This window comes from Pogona vitticeps, chromosome 4 (genome assembly GCF_051106095.1).
Source record: "Pogona vitticeps strain Pit_001003342236 chromosome 4, PviZW2.1, whole genome shotgun sequence".
Lineage (NCBI taxonomy): Eukaryota > Metazoa > Chordata > Lepidosauria > Squamata > Agamidae > Pogona > Pogona vitticeps.
This window is the reverse complement of record NC_135786.1, coordinates 41,592,053-41,615,247: the sequence shown is the minus strand read 5'-3', so window position 1 is coordinate 41,615,247 and position 23,195 is coordinate 41,592,053. Positions and strand designations below refer to the sequence as shown.

Here is a 23,195-nt window from a genome sequence, read left to right as displayed (position 1 = left end):
GTAGTTTTTCCATAAACTGCAAAGGAGAAGATCAGGCTCTGACGCAGAACCCTCCTTGTACAGGATGTTGTACAATAAATGGAGTCCTGCTATTCACACTACTGTTATCCCAGTATTATAAAACAGGAATAAAGGCAAAAATGAATTACTATCTCAGTAGCACTTCAGACCAGCATTATTTAGTTCACTGATTCCTAAACTCTGGTCACTTAGATTTTCTTGGACTGCAACTTCCAGAAACGCTGGCCAGCACAGCTGGTGGTGAAGGCTTCTGGGAATTGCAGTCCAAGACAACCTGGGTTACCCAATGTTTAGAACCACAGATTTAGTTCAAAATCCACTACTGAACCATACCTGCTCTCAGAGTTAGTCCGTTTTTTGGGAACTGAATACACAGACCATTCACTTCAAAACAAACATCTACATCTACCATCGTAAAAAGTTAAAAGGGAAATATCTGTAAGACTGAGCAAAGGAAATAATTCTAGAAGCCAAAACAAGCAGTGGGAGCAAAAATGTCTCTGGATTCCAGGATATTCCCTACCTTATGAATATTTTATTTATTATTATTCATTTATTTTATTCTACCATTTTCACCCCACTTCTCAGTATTTCAAAAGGGTAATGTGGCTACAGTGTCTCATAGTAGATATGGAGTTAGACCAAATCCATAAAGATGCAGCTGTTATCTTCATAATTACTTGTACTTACAAGAACATGGACCAGACTGGAAGCTTTTCAAGGTTAGTTTATTGCAGTGGGAACCAGTTATTATGATCTCATGACACATGAAATGCCAGAACATATAACAACTTGGTTTTACAATATAACAGCTCAGTACAGTACAATAAAATTTGTTTATACAAAATACTCTATTGGCTTTATAAACGTTTTCTAAAATATGAAAATACCCTGACCTGTTCCTTTTTGTACAAGTTTAGAGCAGAATGCAATTATAACATGCTTTTTTTAAAAAAAAATCCAATAAACTAACTCAGCAGCCAATAAAAGAGTAGAGAATTTAACAGTGCATTGTGTAATACTGTCAAGGGATTTCCCAAAACTTTGTTAAACACAGGAAAGGTCACTGGGAATCTACATGGGTGGGGAAATGGAAACTGTAATTTTAACTTCTTTAGCTTTATTTCTAGAAACCTAAAGTAGGGGCTTGCTACCCAGCACTCTCAACTGCATGACATACCGTAATAAGCAGACCAGTCTCTGCAAAATTTTAGAAATCTCTTTAACATGAATTTGACGAGGCAAATTGTCTCAAGGAAAAGGGATTTATCTTTATTAGAAGTTGTGGGTTATACAAAGAAGGAAAGCAATTTGTTTAAATTTATTGGATGATAATCCTTTAAAGATGCCATGGGGACAAGAGGTTAAAGCAAGGGTGGGCTTTTTTCCCCCCTTGTTGAGGACTATATTCCTTCTGGGCCAATCTATCAGGTTCCATATGTCAGAGGTGGTGAGACTGATAACAACACTGGACACGGCTGAGCCAAACAAGATAAGTCCACTCTTTTCCCCTCTTCCCAACACCATGACTCTTTCTACTAGTTTCTTTTCTCTCTTTTTGCCTCTTCTCTATTCTCCTTCCTCACTAAGACTGACCTGTTCATTAGCAGAAAGCATCTGAAGATACTGAGATCAGGCCAGAATCTGCTGCCCATCTCTGGACTAAAACCATGGTATGAGTACAGCCTAAGGATGTGTCTGCAGCAATTTCTTGTGGGGAATGAATGACTAATAACTATTTTTACCGATATTTATTAGCCACAGTTTGCAGCAACATCCATGATCAGATCACTATGCACTATATTTCTGTTCATTATTTTTCTACTAGAGTCTACAGATCGCTCATATCAAAACCCACATGCTACAAATATCATCTCTCTTCACTTTTCATGTGCCCCACACAATCCAAAGCTGTTTACATAGCATGGCATGTGGCGCTTCATGAACATCCTGAATTTCAGAAGGAAGCTATGATGGAAACGTCATTGGCCACACAGCCTGCAGGGGACTGAAAATGTCGGTGTGCGAAACTGATGAGCCACAACAAATCTTCTTTTAGCTAGAATAAAACTGTATCTGCAGAGGAACTTCCTGTGCCCCAGTATGCTGCTAAATCCCTAAAAGAAAAGGGGGGAACCACCGCCAAACATACAGGAGGTTCCTATGCAAATATCATTAAAAGCCATAACCCGAGAGAGCAAGAAAGAGAGAAACAGACAATACAAATATTCAGTATTAAAGCCTTTGTATTAAAAACATCTCCAACTTTTCATGCCATTAAGAACAGCCATTTGTGTTTTATCAGCCACTGTCTGAGATGAAAAAGTATTCAGAAAAATAAAACATGGATTAGAAGACATTACTGCGCTATCACACTCATATCAGTCTAGATTTATATTTCCACATCATCAATGGCAAATAACAGGCAAATTTTAACATTTCTATATTTTAAAAAAAAGAAATTCAGCATCGCAGCATGTCACTTCCTCTACCCATTGCCAGATCTAGATAGTCCATTTAACATGTGGCTCCCACAAAAAACAGCAGTCTTGACACCTCTTCTTCCTGTCTCCAGTCTACTATTATAGAACATGGGCGTCTGGATTTAAAATAATTTACTTTATTAAAGATATCTGGTACTCTTCTCTTTAGCAGTCATATTAACACACACCATTCATAAGTGATCATTGTGTACAGGTCAAAGAAGACCTGACTCAATTCTGTCAATTACTCTCTTGCAGCCTGCGAGTTTTTCTAGGTTTAGCGTAATCATTGTATCATGTCTTAATTGGTACATGACTTCAAAGGGCTTGTTTGTGTCTATTTCATCACAAGAAAGCCCATAAGTTATACATGCATCAACATACTCTTGTACTTTGGAATGTGGCTGTGAAAGTTAAATATGATAAAAAATAGTTTATGTAGGAGGGAAAATCTTCAGTTTGTGGGTGCATTAAGTAAGTATTTTTATTTTAAAAAGTCAGCATCTTACACAATTATTAACTTCCAACAGAATTGGCCTGTGAGGAAAAAACTGTTCTTTGCTTATTCTCCCATATGAAGTGGAATATTCACCAATACTAATAAAAGAATAAATAGAAAGAATTTCCCCACCTTTTACTAGTAAAGTATCTTGCAGCTGCACAGATATGTGAGCTTGTTTAGAAAAGGGTCCAAAACAGAAAGCTCAAAGAACTGAAAACAAAAAAGCATCTGATTCTGAGCTATATCACTCTTCAACAAAGCTATTCCGAGCACAGGTTAGAAAGAACCACTATTGTTAAAATACAGTGTACTCTAGGCACTACTTACTGTATATAAAACTGGGCAGCAGATTAGGTTTTCCCTACACAAATCAATACCTTGAAGAAAGTTTTAAAAAAATGAAATTGCATCCCTTAGGAAGCACTGAAGTTGATAAGAGGCAGAGAGATCATAATACCAGCATAACTGGCAATGATGCAAAGTACAAGTCTGTTCCCAAATCTGCTTCCTCAAGTGTAGGCTGCACTGATTTCAATGACACTTCCCAAGCAACATTGTTTTAGTTTAACAACTTTACTCTTTCAATTCCAAATAATAAATTCAGGCACAGACATGTAGGACAGATGATGGAAACAGTACATATTTAGATTCTTCCAATCATATTAAAGGCATGGACTAGATTATCTGCTCATTCTCTTCCACCGATGACTCTTTAATTTTGTAATTGTTATTCAAGATAGTATATATTACTCACCAAATGATGAAAAACAGGGGAAAAAAGATGACAAAGAAGTAAGCTAAGCTCCACATTAAGTCTAATGAAGACAGTACATGCAATATGCCTGCATATTTGTCCTATTTGGGGGGCACAATTTTAACCAAGGTATTACAACAAAGAAAGAAACCCCACAACAGTTAAAAATGTTTTTAAAAGCTATTAGAAACCCAAACAAGGTGGCTTGAAAATGGCATCCAAAACATTAGGGCTGCGATACTATTTATTAAAGACTCACCAACATTTTCCTCATCTGTGCTCCAAATATACTGTACTTCTACACAAGTAAGATTTTAGGAGCGTGTGAAATACTGTTCATGTAACACCCATGCTTGAAACCTACTGAATAAAAGTACTCAGATATCGTTTACAGATATAGGCTAGGTAGACTACAAACCTGCAAGAAGAAGAGTTTGTAGAATGGAGTTAAGGCTTTGCCAGAATAGCCTAAATGTGGAAGCTCTAAGGCACATATTAGTACATTCACATTACTGTTAAAAAAAGCAGAATACAAAAAAATTCCCTCCCTCCCTCCCTCCCCATCCAGCCCTCAATAAAAAGATGGCACTGCCCGTGGAGCTGTCACTCCTTTCAAATGCTGACCCAAAAAAAAAAGAGATATTTTGCAGCTTCATGTATGTGTATATTTTAAGATCACCTGATTTACGAACCTTTCACCACTGTTCACTACCAGCAGTGTTTTCCCCACCCATGCTGACAAAAGTTATACCCTCCTAGATTTAAGATACCAGTTCCTCACATATGGCTATCTTCCTCTTTTATACCATCTTCTGTGGTTTTTGGAGGCAGATTTGCCACATCATTGCTAGGCTCCTTTTGTTTTTCAGCTTCATCAACATTAGTTTCTTCTTCTTTCCCTTCAGCCTTCTGCTTATTATCAGCCTTCTGCTCTTTTGCCAACAGCCGATAGTTGATGCCCATCCCAATAAACAGGAAGATTCCAGAGACAATCAGGATAATGCCGCATGCCCAATAGGTATATTTGTAGTCACCGTACACGTCGTTGAGTTTACCTAATAGAGAAAAGATTCATTATGAAAAAACTGTCTTCTTTTTAATCACCAAAATTAATAATAGCTAGACATGGAAACATTCAACTTAATACCAAGAAGTTTGGTAGCCATCTCCTCATACTTTTAAACTATTTAAAAAGAGATGCTAATTCATAACACTGTTTTATACAAGTGGCATGATGGGTCAGCCTTAACGTAGTAGTATAGTACAGCTGCACCACAAGCTGGTAAGACAGATTTTCTGACATTTGCACAGTGCTAAAAGCGACATACCCCGTTTTCCCGAAAATAAGACCTAAACCTGAAAATAAGTCCTTGTATGATTTTTCAGGATGCTCATAATATAAGGTCTACCCCCCAAATAAGCCTCAGTTAAGTGAAACCCCACCCTCCACCATTGTGCAGCAACCCGAAGATGACATGGCTGTATTTGAATAAATGAAGACTGTTGTACATGAAAAAAAAAAAGCATCTCCTGAAAATAAGCCCTGATGCATTTTTTGAAGTAAAAGTTAATATAAGACCCTGTCTTATTTGTGGGGAAACGTGGTAATTGCCCACCACTACCATATGGCATATAAAAACTACACATCCTCCTTCCCCACCAAGACAAATATAGAAAATACTTTACCTAGGAGAGGTGGTCCCAAAAGCACAGGGCAACATTCCACGATAGTCACCAAACCAACAGCACTGGAGAACCGTTGAGAACCAACTAAATCCATCAGTGTTTCAAACAAGACAGAGCTGAGCCAGCCAAATGCAAATCCAAAGAAGCCAGCATAGACACAGAAGCCGGCATAGCTGGTTGACAAAGGAGCCAGAAGGTGACACACTCCATTATAGATTACGGACACAGCAAAAAAATACTGGACTCTGGGTCTCACCCACTTGGTATTTGCTACTAAGCCCATAGATGGCCTTGCAACCATATCTACAAAGGCCAAAATTGACAATAGGAAGGCAGAAGATTCTTTAGAAAAATGCATGCTTTTTCCATAGTTACTGAGAAAGACTAATGGAGTGAATAGTCCAAAAAACATGACCACGTTGCCAAACAGGTAAAGTAAGAAGCCACGATGTGTGAAAAGAGACAAATCCAAGAATTTGTTAATAGTCTGGAGGGCTGTGGATTTCTCCTTCTTAGTCTTCCCAGCAATGAGGTCTGCACTGACATCTCCCGCTCCTTCTTCTTTCCTCACTACTTTCCCAGTTTCTTGCAATGCTTCCTTATTAACTTCTTTCTTCAGCTGGTCTGGCTTGGGACCTATGGGTCTCATCAGAGACCCAGCAACACAACAGTTCAGCAACAGGCCCCCAAGAATTAGGAAGCTTCCTCTCCAACCAAAAATTCCATAAAAATATTGGTTCAAAGGAGCCAGTGTAGACAAGAACACAGGGCTGCCTGCCATAGCTAAACCATTAGCCAATGGACGTTTCTTGTAGAAATACTTGCCAATCATGGTCAAAGCTGGGTTTAAATTAAATGCAAGTCCAAGACCTGGAAATAGAAGTAAACATATTATTAAATTAAGGCCACTAGAATTGTGTTTTCATAAACTGTCCACTTTAGCAACAACAAAAACAAAATGAAAATAAAAGCAAAAAATAATGTGGTACCTTTGAGGCCAATATGATTATTTCAGTGTGAACGTCCATGGGTTTCAACCCCCTTCTTCACACATATCCACTTTTTGTGTGTGTTTGAAGAATTGAATTGCAGTCTACCAGTGTTCACACTGAAATAAATTTATTTAGTTTCAAAGGTATGTTTTTGCTTTTGTTTTGCTTTTGCTGCTGCAAAATCAAAGTAATGTGGCTACCCCTGTGAAAACTAATTGCTTTCGATAACAGATTCATAGATACATAAAAAAATTGAGAGCATAACCCGAGCAAAAGGAAGTGAGTCATACTCTCAGTGTGACTAAAATATTCACTATCTAACTTTGGAGCTGTTAAGAAAGAGTGATTAAATGCTGAACCTAGAACACATTTATGAACTTTTATGAACTTGGTGATCAGGAAACAGTGGATTGGAATGGAACTGATATTTTGCAATGCAGTTTTAGTTGTTTCTAGATTCATAATTTTTCCAAAAATAAACAACAGTGATACTAAATAATGTAGTATCTAACACTCTGAATGAAAGTGAAGATGATGATTACCTAACAAGAATCCCTCCTATGTTCCAGGAAGGGTACCTACAAGGTCAGAAACAGTGATGTCATTACGATTACAGTCCACTGTTCAAAGAAATGGCAGGGGCTAGAACTCAGTTGCTGGAAGTCATGTGCTTCTGCTTCCAGAAAGAGGACTCTCCCATTAACATATGGGGAATCCCTACAGAGGTATCTCTATCTCTGGAATGACACTTAAATCTCCCAAAGAATTGGGCTGAAAGTAATGCTTGTATTTTTCTTGCTTAGCACTGTGGGCAGAGCTAAAACAGAGATACAGAAATGCCCAGACCTCTGAGTAACCTCTTTATTTCCTGATGGAAGAGACACATGCCTTTTTAAAATGTTCACAGTGTAATGTGTAACTATGAAATGTTCTTAAGCCAACAACAAATTTAAACAGGTCAATACAGAAAAAAAGAACAGGATAATATTAAATACAAAGCAGCTAAAACCACATAAACTCAGATCTAGGAGATTAAGCCAGGGAGACCCAGCTCCTATCCTCAGTCCAAGGAGACAGTTGCCTTGCTCTTTGAAAGTCTACGCAATTTCTATTATTTTCTATGCTACTTCCCATATCTAACAATCTCATTAACACAATACCTTATTACAGAACTACATGCTGTGATACATACAGTACATTTATCCCCCCCCGAACTATAGCTTTTTCCTATCATGATCAGATCCATTATAATCCCTTTAAAAGAGTGGTGTTTATAAGGATCTACCAGGAAGAAGAAAACATTCTATAGTTGCATCACTCACCTCCTACAACCCCAACGCAAAAGTAAAGCTCCTCCACAGTATTACAGAAAGAGGCTGCAATCAAACCACACCCTGACAGACAGCCCCCTGCAATCATGACTGGCCGGCTGCCATATTTATTCACCAGGATGCTGCTGATGGGACCTAGGAGAAAAAAAAGAAAAGAAAAAATCCAGATAAGAAAACCTTCGCATTTTATTCATTTTCTTCACATTCAAAAGTAAACCATGAACTTTTGAAGGCTGGACATTTTACTGGGATCATCATATGCTGAGGTTTAGCTAGTTTATATGTTGCCATTTCACATGTTGCACTGAACTCTAAGAACTACTATTTCCCCTGGGTGACCTGACAAATGGCATAGGATACCCGTAATGGGGAGATTGAGCTGAAAAGGAGAAAGTCAAGTAGAAAGAATTGAACACCCGACTTTGTGGACAATAAGGATGAACTACTGTATTGGTATCTAAACAAACAAACAAACAAAGAGCTAAAAGACAAAAGGTGTTCTCTTTTATATAATTCATGTTCTTTTCACAACTCGTGTTTTAGAGGCCCTTCTTTCAGCAACTGCCAAAAGACAAGCCTCTAAAACACAAGTGACTTGTACTTATGAAAGAGGGATACATAAAATGTTCCCTCTTTCGAATAATCTTTTCACCCTTTTGTCCCTCAGGCCACTTGGGAAATTTTTCATCCAATAATGTTGCAAGGGCTTTCAGCAGCCAATTAGAATATCCAGCAGTAGTGGGAATTTTGAATCTGTAAAAGGGTTTGAAGTTCTCAAGATAGATTAAATGTGTGATGCTGCTTTTCATGGTACAGTAGTTCTATAAATTCCAGCAGTTTGACAGGGATCAAAAGAGACAAGATAATTTTAACCCTGCATTAAACAGGGAGTTCATTTTATATTAAGAGGGACATGGTGGCGCTGTGGGTTAAACCGCAGAAGCCTCTATGCTGCAAGGTCAGAAGACCTGCAGACGTAATATCGAATCCACGCAACAGAATGAACTCCCGTCGCTTGTCCCAGTTCCTGCCAACCTAGCAGTTTGAAAGCATGCAAATGCATGTAGATAAATAGGTACCACCTATTTTATATTATATACATATTCTACTCATGGCAACTCAGTGGCAGTAATCACAATTCAACTCACCTCTAGATTTGATTCTAATTTATCTATATGGAAGTATTTAAAATACTTTACTAAAGAAGGAAATACCTTAACTCCAAAGCAAATAGTGTTTAAGGACAGACGGAATGTTCTACAAAGCCTAAAGCCTGTTTAAATAAAACCAAATTGGCATGCTCTCCATATTAAGTGATTTCTGGTTTCTCCATTAACTGACAGCAAGTTGTCAACACAAGCTAGGTGGTGACCTTTTAACCTAGATAACTGAGCAGGAGAAACTGGCCAACTGGAAGAGTGAGGCAGCACTCATAAGGGCAACAAAGAAAGAATTAGAAAAGATCAAGTGTAAGAATATGCCCCTGGAGACTAAGACCAAGATAATCCATACTCTTGTATTTCTAATCACTATGTACAGGTGTGAAAATTGGAGAGTAAAGACAGCTGACAGGGGAAAAAAAACAGATTTGTTTGAAATGCGGTGCTTTACAGATACCCTAGATTGCCAGAAAAATAAACAAGTGGGTCCTCTGGAGGCAAGGATCTTGAAACTGAGGCTCTTCTACTTTGGGCACATCATAAGAATACAGGATTCTCTGGAAAGGACCATAATAATGTAGGGGAAAGTGGAAGACAGCAGGAAAAGAGGAAGGCCAAATAAGAGCACAACTGACAGGCTTGAGTTCGCAACAGCTGAGCAGGGCTGTTGAAGACAGGACATTTTGAAGACTGCTCATTCATAGGACTACCATAAGTCAAAGGCAACATGACAGCACACAACAACAACAATGATCAATTCAGTAACAAACTATTTTTATCAGGGTGTTTTAGCAATATAGACAAGCGTTGCTATTGGAAATCATTTTCTCCATGAGATTCTAGAATAGATTTCTCGTTCCCCAAAGACAGCATATCAGTTGTCACAACAGAACAGTATATTGCCTTTTACCTGTGGGAAAATTGGCAGTAAACATAAAACTTGTAAAATATGGCACCTAGACCAACATTAAACATAGCAAGCACTCTCATTAGAGAATCCAATCATTTGGAGAAAGTTTTTTGATGGATTTTTTTTCCAACATCCATTAGTGTCCAAGAAGCAACATCTGTAGCTATACACAGAGAAAATTATCAAATTCTTGGTATGGTTTTTGGCTGGTTACAAATTCATGAGTATGAACTTAGCCTGAGTCACAGGCTACTGGAAACAGAAAGACAAGAATCTTTCTTTGCATACAGAAATTTAATACACTCTAAAAAACAGACTTTCAAGCAAAGTATTCCTATTTCTTAGTTCAATAATAACCAAAATCCCTAAGAACAGTTTGATTCCTTAGTAACGTTACCCTGGCCTCGGGGTTGTATTGTATTGAGGTCAAATCTGGTTTTTACCATTCTCTTTTATAACTACTAATTTGTGTCTTAGATTGCTTAACTATTTCTTTACAAAGAATACTGTAGTGGAGGTTTTTCTGCCACTATCCTCTGAAGAATGCAGCTATACCAAAGAATATATAGATCAGAGACATTTTCATTCTATTTACAATGGTACCTCGCAAGACGAATGCCTCGGGCAACGAAAAACTCACAAGATGAAAGTGTCTTGCGAGTTTTTTTTGTGCCCCACAAGACAAAGATAGAGCTGGGGAAGCACCATCGAAGGACTGGCGGGGTCCCCCGCAACCATGATTGCCGCTTTCAGAGGTCCCACGGCAGTCCTCCGATTGAGCTGGGCAAGCCTCTGAAGCCTTCCCCAGCCCATTTTTGAACTTCCCGCCCTTTTCCCCTGCCTTTTTCCTTTTGGAGGCCTCCGATGGTGCTCGGCAAACCTCCGAAAGGAAAAATGCAGGGGAAAAGGGCGGGAAGTTCAAAAATGGGCTGGGGAAGGCTTGCCCAGCACCATCAGAAGACTGCTGGTGGACCTCTGAAAGCAGTGATCATGGTTGCAGGGGACCCGCACCAGTCGTCCAATGGTTCTTCCCCAGCTCCCTACCTGGTAAGTGACTTTTTTTAAAAAAACCCCATAAGAATGCATTAATTAAATTTCAATGCATTCCTATGAGAAAACTTGCTTCGCAAGACGAAAATTTCGCAAGACAGAAGGTCTCGCGGAACGAATTATTTTCATCTTGCGAGGCACCACTGAAGGCAGCTTATGGGGCTGGGAGGGGGTCCACCTATTGACGGGCACAGTGCAATACAGTCATACAGCCCCCTCTCCCCTCCCCTCCTGCTCCTTCCTTCCTTCCCTCTCTCTCCCCCTCCCCCACACCATTGTGATGTATTCTGGCTGCAAGCGCTGGCATTGTAACTTGAAACTTTGGAATTTCTTTAAAAATAAAAAATTGCACTGGGCCGCATTATGAGCTGACCTGGGCCGCATGTGGCCCGCGGGCTGGACAAGCCTGATTTAGACAATCTTTGAGATGTGACATGTCCACCCTTCTTTGATCCTTGGTAAGTGAGAAAAAGTCTAGTAGACTTTCAGAAGTCTCCTGTTCTCGTTCGGAAGGCTAATGACTTGTGGACATCCAAAGTGTGGAGTGACTTTTCCAACTCCAAGGTAGGAAGCACCAAGGGCTGCTTTAGGTGAAAGCCAGAAACCATTCTAGGTAAGAAAGAAGGATCAAGGAACAATGTCACCTTGCCCTTATTAAATTGCAGGATAGATGGGCAATACCATGCATAGTTCACTTGCCCTATGTGCAGAAGTAACTGCAACCAGGAACACAGTCTTGTAAGTCAGCAATCTATATATGCCTTCTTGGCGATTAAGATCAGCAGAAGAGGCCCTACTCTCAGTCCCATTGCCAGCACAAGCACAGCTGATGGGGACATGGGAGAGGGTCTTCTCTGTGGCAACTCCCAGGCTACCGAATGCTCTCCCTCAGGAGATCAGGATGGTGCCTTCCCTGTTATCCTTCCGAAGAAAGCTAAAGACCCATCTCTTCAGGCAGGCTTTTAACAATTACAACTGAATCCCTGAACCCCATTTTAGCAGATATTTTTAATCTTTTTTATGTTTTCATGTTTTAATCTTTTAATTGTATTTTAAATCATATATTGTTTAATTTATCTTTTAATATTTAACTTACTGTGTTTTTAAATTGTGTGAATTTTCATGTTGTGAGCCGCTTTGGGTCCCTTGTTGGGAGAAATGCAGCATATAAATAAAACTAATAATACTGTAATAATAACCTAAGATCCAAAGTTGCTATGCGCTCAAGTGGTGGTTTCATGAGCTGAGTAAGTAACCACTGTGGCATCAGGGCTCTGATGTCTGGGTAAATGCTTTTCAGACCCTTCAAAAATCTTTGGCAGCGCCATGAAGCACTGTGGCGCACAATCTGGGACCACTAAACACAGTAAAACCAGACAATCAAACAGATGGCTGTACATATGGACATCATCAGACAACCAATATACAAATCAAACAACTTGAAGATGAAAAAACTGTATTCTCTCTGCCAAACCAAGACCAGGAGCAGAATGTGGCACTAATCACATACTGAATACTGAATAATACTGAAAATTGGTGTAAAGATGAAAAAGAACTCTCAGATAATCCTAGTGCCAAAATATAATTTAAATAATTATTTAAAATGTAAGGCAAATCTAAACCAAACCTTTATTGCCCTAAAAACAAAAATGCCAAATTGAGGCTGTTATATTCATGAGAAGCCAAAAGTCACTGGAAAAAAACAATAATGCTCAAAAAACGTCAAGACAACAAGAAGACCAAATAAGAGATCAATCAATACAGGAAACCGTAGTCTTGAGTTTGCCAGAACTGAGCAGGGCTGCTGATGACAAGACCCTTTGGAGGTCACTACTTCATAGGGTTGCCATACGTTGGGAGCCACTTGATCGCATATAACACAGATGTGTTGTTGTTATGTGCCATCAAGTGGTTTCCAACTTAAAAGATTTTAAAATGATGAAAGAACCATTTTATCTTCCACTGTTTTACCTTTGTGCTCAAGACAGTATGACATATTTATAACAACAGACTATATGGCCACCTCTGAGAACTGTTATAGTAATGGATTTTCTGCATCAATAGAGGTTGGACTAGATGACATTTGACATCTTTTCCAACTCTGATTATCTTTTTTAGACTGGTAGTGTAGGCTGCCCTTACAACAAAAAATAATATTTATAACAACAGGAGGATATCAATTGACTGATTAAATATATGCTTTTATGATGGTGGTGGGTGTGAAGAAACATTCCTCATCGAATTTAGCACTAGTTGCTTAATCAACATCATAACAAGATGGTGATGCATCCTAGTTTTGTGAGTTAAAATTTATATTATCTCTAAATGTGAAGAGGCTTGTAACAAGATATAATAGTGAGTGTATAATATCTGGGTAATTGGCTTTCAAAACCACAGACATAATATTACAAGAGCTTTTCTCCAAAGGATTTTTTAAATGCTACATGCACATACAATGTCTCAATGATTATTGTTAGTTCATTTTATTTATTTATTTTACAGTATTTTACAGTTATTCCTTCGCATGTCTTTTAGCAAATATCTAAGGAATGAATTCTCTAAGCCATTAGAAGCAAACAATTATGGAGGTCTCATTAATACAATTACAGTTACGTGCTTCTTGTAACACTAAAGCACAGAAATCTTGCTAGCTGAGTGAGGACAAAGCAGAGACTGTTCCTTTCCAAGGAAAAGTCTCATGCTCAGCCCACCAACGTCACTTGCTTTTGAGGCACAAATGCAAAATAAAGTCTGGCTGTTCACCCGCCAACATTACAGCAGCATCAAGGCTGCAAACATTCAGTTCTGTTTCTAAACAAGGATGTAATGTCAGGTCATCCCCCAAAAAGAGGAGAAAGGAAAGCAGCAGTATTAAGTGATGAATTAAAAAGGCATGCAAATGGTTTTATATTTTGGGGCACTTGACAGTTTTGCTTTATAGAATGAGGGAGGTAACACAGCCCACTTTGAAATAATGTAAGAGAAGCATTTAAACTACAAGGCTGCAGCTATCATTGTTTACAATTCACGTTCTAATGTATGTATTTCAATATTGCATAAGAACATGGGATTATACAGTTTCTAACCGGCACCAAGAATAGTTATTCTTTAAGTGCAATAACACTGTTTTGTTCACTTTTTTTCTTGCTTTAAAACAGTTTGCTCTGTTTTATATGTGGTATATTGCTTATACAATGTCAGTTCTAGAAGCTATTTCAGCATTTTGAACAGTAGAAGAACATTATTATTATCAAACCTAGGTGATTTTATTGTTTTCTATGCTTTTAAGAAATCTCTGGACAAAACACATGTTAATATTAGTACATGAATGATTCCTACACACATTTCAGACTCTCCGTTCTTTTTGTTTCATGTCGAACATCAGATCTGTAGCTACGCTGTTAAGATGTCAGCAATAATTCTGAAGGTTTTATCCGTACGTTCTCTTTCTATGTATTCTCGAAGGCTTTCACGGCCGGGATCTGATGGTTGTTGTGGGTTTTTGGGGTTCTTTGGCCAGGTTCTGAAGGTTGTTCTTCCTGACGTTTCGCCAGTCTCTGTGGCCGGCATCTTCAGAAGACTGGAGTAGGAACTCTGTCCATACTGTTTGTTGGATAGTTGAGTGGCAAAACGTCACGAAGAACAACCTTCAGAACATGGCCAAAGAACCCGAAAAACCCACAACAACCATTCTCTTTCTACTTTTTGTAAGTTAAAGAACAAATAAATGGCCTTGCCAGTACAATGCACCAAAGCACCTCAACGTCTACATTGCAAATTAGGTCAGTCAGTCAGTCAGTTATTGAGCTTCTAGATCACCCAACTTAGTGACACTATTTGGGACAGTTTACATAATTAAGCAAAACATGCAAACTAAAATAGTAAAAGAATAAGTGTATAATACCACAAACAGATACAGTTTCAGTAATGTTTTTATTGTAGAATATTGAATATTATAGAATATCTGGTGTTTTTTGGGATTCACAGCAAAGGCGAATGACTGAAGAAGAAGAGATGATAAAAATAAGGAGACCGCAGAGAGGAGTACTGAAAAAGAATGGGATAATTTGGGGGAAAAATAAAAGATAGAAGAGCTCCACCCTCTTATGTGGCTCATTGACCAGGGAATTTGGAACTTTACCTGCAGCACTGCAACTCAGTTATTCCCAAATATGAATACCTCGGCTTCAGAAAATTAGCCTCCAATGACTTCCTTCCCCCACTCCTCCTACTTGTTATATACTGAAAAATGTACAGGATTAAAGAAAACAACAACAGAAAGTCTTCTCTGAAGGCAGGTATGCAATGGGAACAGCAAATGTCAAAGGAATGCATTAGAAAGTGTTCATATATATTTCCCAACCAGCAAATCAGTCTGCAGAACTATGTGATGTGGTTCCCAGGCCCCTGCCATATTAGTCTCAATGACTCAAACCCAGCAGTAAGTCACCTAGAGTAGGCCAACTGAACTAATGGAAATTACAAAGGTGCTGACTCACCACTCCCTACTAATGGGCCTGCTCTAGTTGTAGTGTACTGCTAGATCTCAGCCAATAGGGTAGAATATAACCTACGTTCATACCATCTCTTCCTCCGTAGCATTTATTTATTATTCTTTAAAAATATTACTGTGCCATGTCAAAATAGTTAACCGTGTATTACATAAATACCTGTTCACACTTTCCTTTAGTTCAAAATCATGTAGTAAGAATTCATGAGTTATGGGAACAAGTGTCAGAGAAGAGCAGGGTGGGAACAATTCTAGTGAATCATCGGACAAGTCTGTCTCTCAACCTCACCTGGCTCATTTTGTTCGTTTGTTAGCCCACCTTTCTCCTTAAAAATCATCCAAGGCAACTTACACCATTAAAAAAAATAGAAATATTTAAAAAGAATTAAACAAATACTATACGAAAAACTGTAAAAAATCAATACTCAAACACATTTAAAAGCAACAAGGCATAACAATCAATTCAAAAGCCACTCTCAGACAGGCACTAAGGAAAGGTCTGCCTGAAGATAAAGGTTTTCACCAGCTTGTGGAAGAACAGCAAAGATGGGGCCAGCCTCCCATAAGAGGAAGTTTCAGAGTCTTGGAGCAACAACAGAGAAAGTAATCTCCTGTGTCCCTACCAAATGCACCTGAGAAGGTGGGACTGAGATTCTAACACAACACAGTTCTTGAGATAACTTGGGCCCAAGCCATTTAAGGCTTTACAAGTTAAAACCAATATTTTGAACTGTGCCTAGAAATGGACTGGCAGCCAGTAGAGGTGCTGTAACCACCGGGAGGGGGAGCAGAGCGAGCATACTATGCAATACTTTCTGTTTACATGGCTAAGACCGTAAGAAAAGTTGGGCCTTCATATATGACATGTAAAATTTAAGCATAAATAAATCTAATTTCCAAGAAAATGATTGATTAAACAATGATAATGAAGTCTCATTATGAAAAGCAACAAATGGAGGAAATATTTATTTAATATTGTGTTCCTGTTTTTAGTTATTATGGGGTATATTACAGTGTAAGAATGGAAATGACCATACCACACACGTCAATTCTGGCTGCAAGGAACTGTACACAATCTCCAGAGCTAATATATTTCTAATGGTCAACATGAAACAAAAATATTCTTCTCTGACTTACAAGGATAAGGACCCATTTTCCTTCCTTATATAAACTGATGTCAAAGTCCTGAATTTGCTTTAACTCACAACTGCCTTCTGGAAGATGATGTTAGGAGGGAACAACGTTAAAGAGTGCAAGTTCTGAATTACGCAAGTAATAATTCCCCGGAAAGATTTTATTTACAGCTTTGCAAAGAAACAGGACAGATTAGCCTCATTTAAAAATATTTTCAGTATTACAAGGTTTTAACCTCAAATGGAAACACCTTTAAGATAACCTACAGAAAATCTATTAATGATGTTCTTTTTCCTGAAAGCCAGTTTCAACAAGACCTGAAACTGTAATTAAGTCAAATCTCCATATATTTTGTGGTAAAAGCATTCAGCTTATTTGCAACTTACCTCCTCCATACATAACTGCCAGCATAATGGAAGAGATCCAAGAGACTTTGCTGCTAGAGGCATCAAAGATGATCTCTATCTCTTTAAAGAACACTGTAATGGATTTGGGGAATGCATAGGAAAAGCCAATGGAGATGAAGGCGCCAACAACTACTGCCCAGCCCCATCCTCCTTCTGGCGGGGTATATCCCACAGGACCTCCAACTACTGGTGCCATCTTAGCTGAAGTGAAAGTGATTCAACTAGGAGTTGAAGAATCTGTAAAGAAAACAGAGGAAGAAGTTAGAACTGCTGAAATAAAGCTAACAATGATATTGGACTATATTTCAGCAGTCCTTTATATAATATAGTCCAATATCATTGTTACATGCTGAAATTTATCCTGACCATTCATTATCCAGAAGAATCTGAGAGGAATGGTCCATTCACAGTTTAACTATACTGTAGTCAGTAAACTAGCTTCATAAACAACAGCTTAAAGTTTGGTAGCTCCTACAAACCACCATTATGAATTAGAATGTACAAACTGCAGTTACAAACAATCACTCTTCATCAGGATTCAGAAAGCATATCAAGTTGCAGCTAATCTAGAACAGAACTGAAATATTTTGAGCAACTCTATACAGTCATGCCCAAAGAGAAAAAGATAACATATGAGAGCAATGAATGTCTTCGGTACATATGGGCGTATTTGTATTTGAATACGAATATCCCCCCACAGGTACAGATAACAAGGGTCCGGCCCCCTGGGGCCAGACTGACCACATGATGCTGCCGCAAGCTCCACAATGCCTTGCTATTTCTCCGTTGCTTGCGATGGATTAGCCACTCTGCAACCTGGCAGAGAGGCTCATCATCCCGCCTTCTGCCAGGACTGGCTAATCTATCGCGAGCAATACAGTGACAGGAAGGCAGCGGCGGAATCGTGAGTGGTCGGTCTTGCCCCAGGGGGCTGGACCCTCGTTATCTGCACCTGTAGGGGGATATTTGTATACAAATATGAACACCCCCATCTCTAGTCTTTGCTCATTTCAACAATGCTAACATTTAGTGACTAAAGCATGATTAGTCACTAAATGTCAGCAGGACAAAGGGCCTTCTTGCAGATTTGCCAGGAGCCATACTCTAAAAGAGACTAAAGATTGTGGGGCATGGCCAAAGAGGCCAATTGCGTTTTTAAAAAATTTAATGCAGTAGTCACACTGCAATGATTACAATTGATTTTTGTTAACTGAAACAAAAAGTTGCTTTTAAAAAATTAATATTTCTTTTCATCTACCAGAGCCCTAAAAGGTATTGGGACCCAGCACTTCCTTCCATCTACTCCCCCAACATGATAAATTTGTCTTCTACATCCTCTAGAACAGAGGTCTCCAACCCCCAGTCCGCAGCCCAGTGTTGGTCCGTGGCCTAAGCTGAACCAGGACACCGAGAAAGACCTCCCTCCCGCACGCACTCACTCCTGCACAGCTCGTTTGCACATGCTCATGTGCGCGGGGGGTGCCTCACCTTCCCCAGCCAGTCCGCGGACCAAAAAAGGTTCGGGACCACTGCTCTAGAAGGAAACAATAGAATGTGTTGAGCAAAAGCAATTTTTAAAAAGCAAAACTGGGGGGCCCAGGCTTTATATGTGGCCCATACCTAGGGTTGCCAGATGTCAGGCAAAAGGAGGACATGTCCTCCTTTTCAGCCTAATGTCCTCCATCAGGCAGGCAAAGATAAAAACCTTTAAAATGTCAAGCTTTTGTATATGCTATGTTATAATTATGGATGGGAGGGGAAGAGGTGGAAGGACCCCCTCTCCCCGTCTTTCCCTCGCCTCCTCCTGCGAAGGCGGTGGCTGCTCAGCGATCTGCCTTGCCCACCCACATCACGTGGAGCCCAGAAAGGCAGTGTGAGCAGAGCACCGCCCGCCAAGCCTGGCAGGAGCAAGCAGTGCCCAAGCGCATTGACAGGAAGGCAAGTGCCCGGACTGTGTGTGTTCAAAGTCCCTTTCATGGACTCCAACTCCCTAGCCTCAAACTTATGACCCTCGGGGGAGGGGAGGCTGCCTTATTTGGTTTTACCCGATGCCACTTTCCCCCTGCAAGAGCTGGAGCCTTGTTTGGGCATCCAGATTAGCAAGGTTGCCTCTGAGCATGTGCAGAGTGCGAGCACCTGGGGGATCCTGCAGCCCGGCTGGGGTAGGTTTATTTTTATTTTTTAACATGACTGTTTCTTGGTTGGTTCACTGAGACATTTATTGGCAACTATTGTAATAAAATTGTATTGATTGTGGGTTTAATCTGGAACAATTCAAATGGAACATTCGATATGTCCTCCTTTGTCCTCTTTTTTGTCTTTCTATGTCCTCCTTTTAGTACCCATGTATCTGGCAACCCTACCCATACCCCACATGTTGCCCAACCCCTTGTTCCATATAAAACTGACACCAGGGTTTAATGAGATTAACAGTTAGTGAACACTAGATTCTTATATTCCAAAAGTAAACCATTTTTTAAAAAAACTTGTTTATGTCCAGTTAGAATGTCATGGCTGTATTTGAAAGCTCAAGATCATGCTATTCTGCTTCTGCCCCATAATACTGTAGTAGAGTGGAGGTAAGGAAAACATGTCCCTATTTTAAGCTAGTCTGAGTGAAATTCATAAATGTAAAGCAATTTTGTCAGTGTATAGCAAAAATATAAGCAAAAAAAGTGGTAGCACCTTGAAGACTAATGGATTTATCATAGAATCATACAAAAGTGAAGTTGGAAGAGTCCTACAAGGCCATCAAGTCCAACCAACCCCCTACTCAATGCAGGAATACAATCAAAGCATGTCTGCCAGGTGGATTATATATCACAATCTGCTTCCTTCCATCCTGCATTTTAGTAAATGGATGATAATCCTTAAAAACACTGGAATTAACCTGTTACTAGTTAAAGTGCCACCACTCTCTTGTTTTTATTTTTGATATTTTTGGAAACCTTGTTTAAAATTGTTAGAATTCTGTAAAATTCATTTTTCAGGCACATACAGCTTGTACAAGAGCAGAGACATAAAATGTAGATCACCTGGGTCTTTCAAAAAGAAAAGCTATCAGTATAAACTACTTACATCTGACCATTCTCTTGGGTCAGCTGTTTCAGAAATACCATAGTCGAAACTGACTGTCACACACACACTTCTAATTAGCACAGCCATAACACTGTGCATAAGTTTGTTGCAGAAACATTAACCAAGGGAGACGCTATACACAGTCGCTCATGCACAACTACTAAATTATAAGGCATTTCAAAATCAATTTCACTGCAGATGAAACCCAGTAATTCAACACCTCTTTCCATAGCACCTATAGCAGGTTTCCTCTTTTCCAGAGAAACCAACCCGATCTGAATCATCACATAGCTACCAGTCACACTATAGGGAATCAAATCCCAGAAGCAACTGCATATAAAATTAGCACAATGGTTCACAGGCATTCTGGATCTGGGGTGCATTGCAAACAGACACACACTCAGAAGCCACTGAATATGTGTAAATCAGGCCCACAAAGGACCAATGTGGCCACCATCAAGACACACATGAAATGATCATTAGTAAGCCATTCCTCCCTAAAAGATCACATTAATAACATTTTGTTCTGAGGCGACAAACAGAAAATCTTGCTGAGATTGTCCATTTAAGACTCTGTAGATTCCTTCTTCTTCTCTCCCTTTCTCTTTGGTTCAGCTGCATAGAAGAGTTGAGAAGCTATCAGTTTCATTATAGATTATAATCAGAAGCTACTGCAGTCTGAAAAACCAGTATACTATGAATTTCTGTATTTTCTGTATTTTTACTTTTATTATCAATATCTCAGCAGAGAAAGACACATCTACATTTCAAGAAATCATTCAAGAATGCAGTATCAAGAATTACCAGTCCTGCATTTTTAAAGAACTGTTTAATTACTTTTGTACAACTACAGACACTTAATAAAACCCAAGACAGAAAGCCTAAGAGACAAACTTCATAAAGCTCTATCTTCCACTTTGCAAATAAATGTGCCTCTGAAGTCACTCTGCAGATCCCCTTTTTTTAATTCGTTTCTCTAAAGAATATACTTTGAATAAGTTCTGTGTTTTAAAGAACTCATGTTTAGCTAGTTTGCCAATACTCTGAAACTCAGAGAATCCCCAGTGCTTACTGCTCTTATGGAAACATCTTAGGATTTTACAAAAACACCACAGATACCCAGTGGTCACCTATTTTCAGTTCTTAATACTGCTCTTCCTTACTGGTTCCTGCAAGCCTTTAAGGGTCAGACAGATTACATTACACTAGACTTCTGCTGTTCTGTACCTGTATGGAGCTCCACACTTGTCTTGCTGCATTCGAGAAATGGTAGACTTGTATAACTGGCATGTATTGCAATGCCAAACACAGCTCACGCTTCACACTTAACAGAGCAACACAAAGGAGAAGTCTGAAATACTTAAATTGTTAATAAACAGTACACTGATTAGCTCTACAGCCTTTTCCCCAAAAGGACACAGGATCTTGTAGCAAATAATGTCTGATGGCAGAACACTGCTCTGAAAGTAATGTCTGATGAAAACTAGGAAGTGTTAGCTGATGCAAATAAATAATGTGTGAACCTATTAAAAAGAATGCCCAACAGAGCACACAGAATTTGATATAACGGCCAGAACATTCTTCACTCTCTAAACAGATGCAAGTGTCCCAGATGTATATAAACATCACTTAGCATAAGAAGAATTGGGGAAACATCATAAGCTACAAAGCTGCAACAGGCACACCACTTTTCAAGTCTCCAAAAACTAGATTTGAAATGCCACCCAAGTTTCAAAGCAAACTTCTTTGCATGGTCACAGTGTAATTTATTTAGCAAAATTGCAACCAAAGCTGGGTAGGTGGGGCTCGTCAGCCATGGAAGGCAGCCCATCTAGGAGAAGAAAAACTCTGATTTCAAACCTCCACTGCCTTGCGGCTATATCCACTTATGGAAACTGCTTCAGGAGTTAACCTAGAGCAAAATCCAGAGCTAGAGTCCCGAAGGCAGTTCGTGTCATTCTACCAATTAACATTTTCCATCAAATAAAGAATAGCTGAACGATGAAGAGATATTTCTCCTTAAGATTCATCCTACAGTTAATGAGAAAGTGGGAGGATCTAGGATCCTTAAAGGACTATGCACTATATAATTAGCCTGCCATGACAATATCAAATTCTAAGCTAAATCTAGGGCCCATATGGTTATGGACCACAATTTAACTGGGTCTCATGAGAACACATCAAGTTTAATAACAAATGGCTTTGCACCAGTGCAAGCTAGTTAGGAAATACTATCACAATGCTCAGTGAGGTTTACCAAATTATAGTGTTTCTAGATTAGCAATTCCCAAATGTCTTTGCATCACAATCTCTTTCTGCTTACTCAGAAATTCTAATGCCTTCCCATCTCTCCTTCACAGTCATCAAGGCCCTTATTTTAAAAAAATGTAACTTCACAATTCATAATTTAAAATAAAAAAGCCACAGAAAAAGCACTTTTAATTTTAAAATAAGCACAGATCAATTTTTTTTCTTTTCATAAGAAGTTCATAATGTAATTTATCTTGTGAACAATCAGAAATAAAATAATGTGAAAGACGCTGCTGTATCTTAGTCTCATGTCCCCTTGGAATATCTTTAAGCCTTCCTGCCCCCTGCAAGTCTGGGGATTAATGTTCCAGATAGAAGGCATCTAGAGTTAACAGGAAAACAACTCTAGAGCTATTCCATTTACCTCTCTTTAACAGATTTGATGTGGTAAGAAAATAAGTGGAAGAGGTAAAGAAATGCATGAAGATTACAAATGGAATTTCTCTGAATGTTATCTACAAATGGAATTTCTCTGAATTTTGTTACGTATTGTCAATTCCCTTCTGACTTATCGTGAGCATATGAATGAATGACCTCCAAAAGCTCTTCTAATTAACAACCCACGTCTTTCAACCTAAAGGCCACCGCTTCCTTTATTGAATAAATACTCCTCACATTAGGGCTTTCACTTTTCCTATCGCCTTCAACACTTTCTAGCACCATTGTCTTTTTCACTCAGTCTTTGTCTTTTCCTGTTATGTCCAAAATAGAATGCCTCAGTTTAGTCATTTTTAGCTTCTGATGATTATTTGGACATGCTTTGATCTGGAACTAGACATGGGATCTTCATATTCAATACAAAGGCACAGACGGCCGTCCCAATTGGACTCTCCCCACCCCCTAAACCAGGCATCCACCTACCACTTG

At 39.1% G+C, this 23,195-nt stretch overlaps 1 protein-coding gene across 8 annotated transcripts in view; it reads right to left on the bottom strand.

Moving 5' to 3' along the window:
• Nucleotides 1-732: 732 nt before the first annotated feature.
• SLC16A1 (solute carrier family 16 member 1) overlaps nucleotides 733-23,195 on the bottom strand; it is a 78,655-nt gene continuing 56,192 nt past the window's right edge. For all 8 annotated transcript variants that reach the window (XM_078393368.1, XM_020780595.3, XM_020780594.3 and 5 more), the window contains 4 exons: nucleotides 16,920-17,177; nucleotides 7,761-7,904; nucleotides 5,447-6,316; nucleotides 733-4,815 (listed from right to left, as the gene is read on the bottom strand). In XM_078393368.1, the coding sequence (XP_078249494.1) occupies nucleotides 4,538-4,815; nucleotides 5,447-6,316; nucleotides 7,761-7,904; nucleotides 16,920-17,136 (1,509 nt within the window). In that variant the 5' untranslated portion in view covers nucleotides 17,137-17,177 and the 3' untranslated portion in view covers nucleotides 733-4,537. The remainder of the gene's footprint in view (nucleotides 4,816-5,446; nucleotides 6,317-7,760; nucleotides 7,905-16,919; nucleotides 17,178-23,195) is intronic.